General features: G+C 52.9%; 1 protein-coding gene across 1 annotated transcript in view; it reads right to left on the reverse strand.

The window, feature by feature from the left end:
• RASSF5 (Ras association (RalGDS/AF-6) domain family member 5) overlaps positions 1–6,515 on the reverse strand; it is an 11,947-nt gene extending 5,432 nt beyond the window's left edge. The window contains exon 1 of the mRNA XM_009076066.1: positions 6,414–6,515. Coding sequence (XP_009074314.1) covers positions 6,414–6,515 — 102 coding nt within the window. The remainder of the gene's footprint in view (positions 1–6,413) is intronic.
• Between the last annotated feature and the right edge of the window lie 1,967 nt (positions 6,516–8,482).

Below are 8,482 nucleotides of genomic sequence, written 5' to 3' on the forward strand. Positions count from 1 at the left end.
CTCTGCTGCCTTCCCATAACTCACCACCTCCCCTGGAGACATCCTGTGAATACATTTTGCCAGCACTGCCTGGAACTGTGTGCAGTGCTCCCAGATTTTCTGTGGGCTTGCTCAGAAGCTGGCATTAGCAGAGGGAGCAGAAAGCATGAAGGGATGTGCCATCAAGGCCAGGAAGGCTCAGAATGAAAACTGTAACCTCTGAGAAGGCAAAAAAAAGGGGAAAAAAAAGGCAGCTTTGGGAGCAAAGCTTGTCTGTTCCCAGGCAGCCCCAGAGCACACAAGAACAGGATGCAGCAAGCTGTAAATAAGCCAATATTGCCCAAGGCTACCCATGATATTTCTTTTAGGAGGTGAATCAAGCACAGGACACACTGAAATCCTGGTTGCAATCTGGCAAGACAGTGCAGTCCTGGGACTAGAGAGCTCCAAATTCATTCAAGCAAATCCCTAGTGACAGTTCACAATTTCTGCCTGAAACCTCTTGAAACACTGAGCAGGAGCAGTAACCCAAGGGAGAAAACATTGACACAGTGTCTCCTTGTCCAGTGACTTTCTTGGGGCTCCAGGAGAGCTGGAGAGACACTTTGGACAAGGGCATGGAGCGACAGGACAAGGGGTGATGGCTTTAAACCCATCTATCCATCCATCCATCCATCCATCCATCCATCCATCCATCCACCCACCCATCCATCCCTCAGCCTGTCCCTGTCACTGCAATTTGCTTCTCCCCAGCAGGGCAAGTCCCTCCCCTCCTGTGATGTTCCCAGCTGAGGAGCACACACGTGCCAGCAATCAAGAGCTGTGGGAGCAGCTCGTGTGCCAACGTTTCCACGGACGACACACGGTGCACCCAGGACTGCAGGAGGCTGGAGCAGTGCTGGGCCCCAGGGATTCACAGCAGGCACAAGGCAGATTGTTTTGGGCTCCAAGAAGCCAAACCTCTCAGCAGGAGGAAGCCTGGCTATGTCACAGCTCTCACACCGTGTCACCACAGAGCTCCATCAACAAACCACGGCCCAACCTCCAGCACCCTGCACACGTTTTGGCAGATGAGATGTACCTGCTGCTCTCATGGCTTGCTCAGCACCCTCCCAGCTCACCTGTCTCCTACACTCCAGGGAAAGCTAGTTTTAATCATCATCTCATTCCACACAGCCATCCCACCACAGGCTGACAAGGACATGAAACCCAAGGCACGTGCTCCATCCGTGGCCAAGCGATGAGGTCACAGGAGAAAAACTAACACACACCCCAGCCAGCTGTCCCACAGGACCCAGAGTGGTGCCATCCCAGCCCCAGCAGCTATTTAGGGCTGGGGGAGCCCTGAGGGCACTGGGAGCCCCTTCCCCTCTCCTTGCCTTTCAGGGCAGTGATGCTCAGGCTCCACCACGAGCCCCCAGCAGGGATCATCCATCCATCCCAGCCCTGCACATCCCACAGCTGGAGACTCTCCTTTTCTGCCTTCCAGACCAAAACCCAAGTGTGAACATGACCCAGACCAGCCCAGCAGCACCAACCCCATGGCAAAGGAGCCCTGGGAAGGGTCGCCAAGGCCTGGGAAGAGAAGTGCTGTTCCTTCCGCCGCGGGCGATTAGATCAGCTACTTCTTGCTGCTCACAAATCTCCCCTGACCTCTGGTTGTGCAAAGTCTCTGCTGCAGAATCTGCAATTCTGCCCAAGAGAAGAAAAACAGAAGTTATTAACCATAAACCGTTGCCACACTTCCTGTCGTACCGGGACAGGATGAAACAAGCTGTGAGCAAAACAACATCTTGGTACCTCTCCCTGCACCTAAACTCTGGCACTGCTGCTCCTGCAGCTTTCCTGGATGGAAAACAGGGAAGAATAACCTCAGCCATCCTTGGGGATCACCTGGCTGTGTGGCCACACATCATGACATCTGTGTGCCAGCCTGAAAAACACCGTTCCATCCTCTCCATCGTGCCACCCTCCTGGGTGATGAGAAAGTGATGGCAAGGCTGGAGCTGCCAGGATGATGCAGAACAGGGCATGGCTGTGGATGCCAAAGGTTAACTGGCTGGGACAGCCACTGCCCCTCTGAGTTCACCACACTAATCCTCTCTCTGCAACCCACCACTCAGCAAAGGAGCAATGAGCTTGTGACAGGCTATTATGGAAACCCCATGGGGACCATGGTGAGAAGCTCTCCAAAGAATTCTAAGCCAAGAGAGGCAACAACGAAGCTTCCACAGCAGATATATCTCCATTCAGTGGTTTGCAGGGATGCTAGGGAAGACACACTCCACACCCAGCTGAAGAGTATTCTTCCTGCAGCCTTCCACCTTCCCCAAGTCAACCCCCAACTGCAAAAGCTTCTCAAAGCAAGCAAAGGCAGTAGCTCTGCACCATGCTGGCAGTAACAGCTGTAGGTGGGACCCAGGAGCATTCTGATGCCACTGCAGCAGTGTGGAGGGATTGTCCCATGCCCTGTGGTTCCCCATCCCACCACAGCCCCAGCTGGCACCAAGGAGCTGTGCTTACAGCTTGGATGCACAGCTCAGGAAGGAGAAGACCAGCAGCTCATGAACCATGGCTTCACCATCAAACCAGACCTGGAAAGGCACCCAGAGGAAGAGGTTGAGCATGCACTTCCATGGGACATTTCTTAGAGCAAAGGCCACTTCCCTGCAGCCCCAAACCAGCCTCAGGGACACCATCCCTGCTCCTTCACTCCCAGCCAACTTCCCTCACCAGTCATTTAGCTAATGAATTTGAAGAGCAGAACAGTGGAGATGGATCTGGCTCAACATCACCACATTCTTGGCAATGACTGTCTTATCTCGAGGCAGGAGTGGCCAAGTCCTGCCTGGTGTGCTTGGGCACAGCTCCATGACCAGTTAAATCAGCCATGCTGGGACAACTTGCATTCCCAAAAACACAGCCCAAGCTCTCCCTTTGGCTCTGTTCAGACAGCAAGAAGACTTTGAAGCCACCTTCTGCAGGCATTTTACAACTTGGGGCATCAATCCTCAGTTCTTCTGCTTATTAAGGGAAGATTTATCTTAAAACAAAGCCTGGAGAGTGTGTCTGAGAGCTGTTGGCCACAGAGCCACAGTTCAGAGGAGCATCACCAGCTCACGTGCTGTGGCCACTATCACACCACAGCACAAAGGACTGGAAACAAATGTGACTGCTTCAAATTTGAGCCAGAAACATGAGAACCATCAGGTCAGAACTGTAAATCCACCTGCAGCAGGTGCTGGCTGGGGGACAGTGGGGCTGAGGCAGTCACCAGAGCTCTCACACAGTTCTCCTGCCCAACACCAAGGCTTCCCTTTCAGCACCCACTCCCACAGTTCCCAGCACTAAATTGGGAAAGGATCCACTGCTTCAGCACAGACAGGCACGGGGGGAGAATCATGTCAGAGATTTGGACCAAAAAAAACCCCAAGAAAACCCCAGATATGCCCAAAATTTCATTCCCTTTGAGAAATTCAAATGAGATGCTGTGGTTTACTTTGGGGTTCAGAGGAAAAGGCAGAAGATGAGAGCTGATCTCTAGAGGAGGGGAGAGGGATGGTTGCTGCATTTCAGAGAGGTTAGAGCAAGTGAAGATGGGCTCAGTGTTTTGATTGCCATGGAGATTTCACTTAGAAACCATTTTTCCTGCCACGTCTCTGCTCAGCAGTGAGAGCTGAGAAGGTCCTTGCAAGGAGCTGCATCACACAGGGGTCTGGGCAGGACAGGACCCTCTGGCTGCACAACCACACCAATGTCTGTGTGCACAGCCCCTGGCCTGGCTCAGAGGGATCTCCTGATCCTCAGGAACAGACACTGAGAACCAGTCACAGCCTCACAGGCCATACCTGGGCTCTGGCTCCTCTGCATTGCACCAGGCAGGTGCTGCTCACTTTGTCCACCCAGCACAGGCAACACCAACACCTACCTGCACCCCACAAACCTGCACAGGTGCTGTCCTGATGTCCAGACAGTTCTGGGACTACTGAGTTTCTCCAAGGCTTGGAGATAACCTCATCCAGCCCCTGCTCAGGTTCTGTCCCTCTTGTGTTCCCCATTCCTGGACAGACACTGCCCCTTTCCCCCTCTGAGCCTGCTCTCCTGGCAGCCACTGATGCAGGACTCCAAGAGCAATTTTGCAGAGTTTTAAGCAATCAGCTTCAGGCAGAAGCCACTGAAGCTATTCAGCTGGAGAGGCCTAAAAATGCCAAGTAATGGATCTCCAGGGATGAGGTCACATCTGAGATCTAAACCAGTTCTGTGCTAATGAAGAGTGATTGCACTGATGGTGCTGAAAATGAAAAGGAATTACAGCATTCCTAGAAAGAGCCTCTCCAGGCTAATACAGTTATTTCAATTGGAAAAATCATTTCTCTAATCGCAGTGATCAAATTCCACTCCATTGTTTTAAGTGACTGGAGGCCTCTACATCCCCTCCTACCCCACAGAGATGTTTCCTAGGACTTTCAAGATGTGCATCCCTAAGTTATCCACGCCACAGGACATGCTCACAGGAATCCTGAGCTCAGGATCATTCCTGGGCACATAAAGATAGACAAACATCATTGTATCCAAACACATCCATCAGGTTTACTCACTTTTGGGCCCAACCTGATGATTTCTGCCCATGGCCAAGAGCAGGGACTGCACTTGGTGATGAAAAATAAAGCTGTTGCCACATGTAGATCTTCAATAACATCACTTATAGGTAAGGTTCCAAGGAAAAAAGGGGGGACAGGGAGTGAATCAAAACCCAGGGGAGATGTCCACCTCCTCCTCCTCCTCCTCCCTGCCAAGCTTCAGGGCCAGCTCCGTGCAGAGCTGAGGTCCAGCCTCATGCTCCTGCAGGACCTGCACCACCACCAACCCCTTAGCATGCCATGAACCCCCCAAAACCTTCTTCCACCAAGGCCTCAGGGTGGTTTCCACCTCTAGCTGGAGACACACAAGGACCCACCTCCACACACAAACCCATTACACAACATCAGTCGCTTTTCAGCAGCACATTTTGTGTGGGGGTTTTTTCATGCACAGGAACCATTTCCTCCCCATAGCACCAAACCCCTGAAAGGCTCCACATTCTCTGGAGTGTGAGCTCTGCCTCCCACACGACCACATCCAGGCAAGGAGCTGGGAAAAAGGGGCTGCAGCATCCCCCAATCCCTCTGTGAGGAGAAGCTCCCAAGCACTAACAGCATCAGGCTGATTTCCAAGGGTACCTGAGGATCTGCAGTGCCCTGGCTCAGACAGAGCAGCACTGGCTGCACCAACACCCCAATCTCTTACATCTCCTCCACAAATGAATCATCAAATGACATTTCAAAACCAACAGTTCGTGTCAGCTAATCATAGCGAGAAGGAGCTGCTGGCTAACAGGGAATATCCCAGCTTAAACCCAAGGCAGCAATTCCTCAGGGAAATGAACCAAAATTCCCAGCTGATTGAAGTTCTCCCCCACCCAGAGCAGCTCCCCCTGCCCAAGGAGAGAAGGGCAGAGCCCTTGGACCCTGCGCTGCAGGAGGCTGAACCCCAAAGCACCTGCTGAGCACTGCAGCTCTGCAGCCTCAGGTGCAAACACAGCAGAGGCTGCGAGGAGTGCGTCAGTGCTGATGGTTTACAGGGGAATTTGAAGTGAAAAAGCTGCAGCCTGGGCCAGATTTGATCTTTGGGTGCCTCAAGGCTCTCGTTCCGGAGCAAAACCTCCACTTCCGCAGCACTGTCTGTTTGCCTTCTCCTTTTGTGCTCAGCTCTGCTTAGGGCCCCAAAGTTTAGCACAGGGATTTTTAGTTTTATTTCATAAAAAACACTTCAACCCCACCAAACAGCCCTGTCAATGTCACCGAGGCAGAAATCTCACCCTGGGGGTGAAACACTGCTCTGTCTCCTTCTCCAAGGCAAATCCTTCAGCAGCCCAGAAAAGGACCAGATTCATCACTGTGTTAATAACTTCACAGATTAATTTAGCCCTGAACTTTCCCATCTCCCCATCCACTCCACCGGGGTAATTTTTCCACCACCAGTGGAAAAATTGGGACCAAAAAATTTGGACCAGTGCAGATCTTGCAAAGCCAAACCCAAGGTCCTTGGCTGGGAGCCTGACAGAGCAGCTAAATGATTTCACCTAACGCTGAAAAAAACCCCACATTTAGAGTCAGCTCCTCCTGCATGAATCCCTGGGAAGGGAAATACCTTCCTAGGGTAAAGGTTGAGATGCTGAGCACGGAAAAGGTTGAGATGCTGAGAGCAACCGGCAGCAGCACAGACCCTTCGCACAGGAGACAGGAGAGATTTCCTCCCCTCCAGCAGCTCTGCCCTGAGCCCAACACGAGCTCCTTGAGGCTGGACCCGCAGTCAGCTGTCTGGGAACACCAGGACCCCCTGCCCAGCGCCCCCTCCCCTGCCCAGCACAGCTCTGCGCATCACTTCGCCGTTACCTTGGCAGGGACCTTGCCGTGTGCGCTGCGGAAAAAAGAGGTTTTTGCCGTGAAAAAGCAATCCTCGAGGTCTTCATCCAAGCTGCAGTAGCCGCTGCTCATGCTGCTGTGATGGTCATGGGAGCTCGGCAGAGGAGAGATGCTGCGCGGGGCTCGGGGCGCTGGAGACCATCGGGGTCTCTGTGCTGCTGCTCCGCAGAGCCCGAGCTCACATTCTGGGCTCAGCCTGCCGAGCTATTCCTGCCGTGCCGGGGAACCTTTCCCTTCCCTCTCCTTCTCCTCCTCCTCCTCCTCCTCGCGCCTCCCCGCGCAGCGGCGCTGGGGCAGCATGGAACGGGCAGAGCTCAGCTCCCAGCGCCGCTCGATCCGCGGGGACCAGAGCAGCATCACCTCCCTCCCCTTCCTGCCCTCGCCTCGCACGGCCTTGGCCACTTCCTCTCGCAAAATTTCACACCCCGCTCAGCAGAGGGGATGGGTTTCACCTTAGGCACTGCCTGGTCCCTAGGGACCATCAGCATCACCTTGGCATCCCAAAACGCATCCCCAAACGCATCCCCACCACAGGTTGGATGCTGCTCCATCCCTGTCAGCACATCTTCAAGAGCTGCTGATGCATCACCTGGCTTAGGTATCAAGTCTAGGCTGGACTGAGCTTGGCCATGCTGTAAAAAGGTTGGTGAGGATGCAGTCTCAGACCCTCCTCGGGGTGCTGGGAGCTCCTGGTCATCACACCGTGGGAGGCAGTGGGTGCTTCTCTGCTCTGCAGATAATTATAGAGCAGCAGAAGGGATTTCAGCACAAGGCTGAGGCAGCTTTGACTGCAGCCTAGGAAAAAAAACCATTCAGCTCCTGAGTCCTGTTTATAAGAAGCTCCAGACTGACAAAAATGCTGTGTTGGCCTTGGAAAGAGCCTCAGAGCATCATCCCTGCTCCCAGCTCCCTGCAGGAACTCAGCTGGGCACTGCCCCTCCACCCTGCTCTCCCCTGACCTCTCAGGAGTCACCACCATCCCACCAATACCCTGTGATTTCACCAGCAGCTTCTACAGCAGCTGTGACCTTCATGCTTGGTGAAGATCACAGGTATTTAGAGCCATGCACAGTCAGATCCATAGAACTCATCACTAGGTGCTCTTCTGGTGGTGGAGGAGCAAAGTCAGACTCAGTGCAAAGAGCTCACTGATGAGTGTTACACATGTTAGAATAACAGAATCATAGAATCCCAGAATGGTTTGGGTGGGGAGGTACCATACAGACCATCTCATTCCACCCCCTGCCACGGGCAGGGACACTTTCCACCAGCTCAGGTTGCTCCAAGCCCTGTCCAACCTGGCCTGGAACACTCCCAGGGATGGAGCAGCCACAGCTTCTCTGTCCAACCTGTGCCAGTGTCTCAGCACCTCCCAGGGAAGAATTCCTTCCCAATATCTAATCTAAACTTGCTCCTCCGATCCGTCCAAAAGGGCTCCAAGACCTTCACACAAACCTCCATCCGGCACAAAAAAGCCTCTTCCCCTCTTGATGGGTTGCAGATGGTGCTCCAAACCCTTCCATCTGTATTGGTTAGCTGAAGGACTCAAATTGCTACAAGCCTTTGATAGCTCCGTGCCCCACAGCCAGTTTCATCCCATGAATACAAACCAGGATGTGGATGCAAAGACTGGAGGGAGAAGGCAACATCTGCATCTCAAAAAGGGGAAGGCAAAAATCCAAGTGGCTTATTTACAGAGCAACTTGTAACAGTGCAAATAAATAAGCCATGCTCTTTGCAGCACACGTCTCCTGCAGCAGCACAACCCTCCCCAGTCCACAGGGATATATTTAGAGGAGAAAGAGGCTGAAATGGAGCACACAAACAGAAAGTGTTAGGCTGATGATGAGCATCAGTGTCTTCTCTGAAGCCTCAGCCCCAAGAGTTTCACTGTGGAACCTGTGTGCTCTCCCACTGCATTGCCCCATGGGATTCTCCAAGAAACCCTCACTTTTCCATTGTGGTCCACCTGATTAGAAGACCAGCTCCATAAAATTCAACCAGGCCAAATAAACTCAAGTAATTTTGAGCTAGTGGTT

This window comes from Acanthisitta chloris, unplaced genomic scaffold (assembly GCF_000695815.1).
Source record: "Acanthisitta chloris isolate BGI_N310 unplaced genomic scaffold, ASM69581v1 scaffold1496, whole genome shotgun sequence".
NCBI lineage: Eukaryota > Metazoa > Chordata > Aves > Passeriformes > Acanthisittidae > Acanthisitta > Acanthisitta chloris.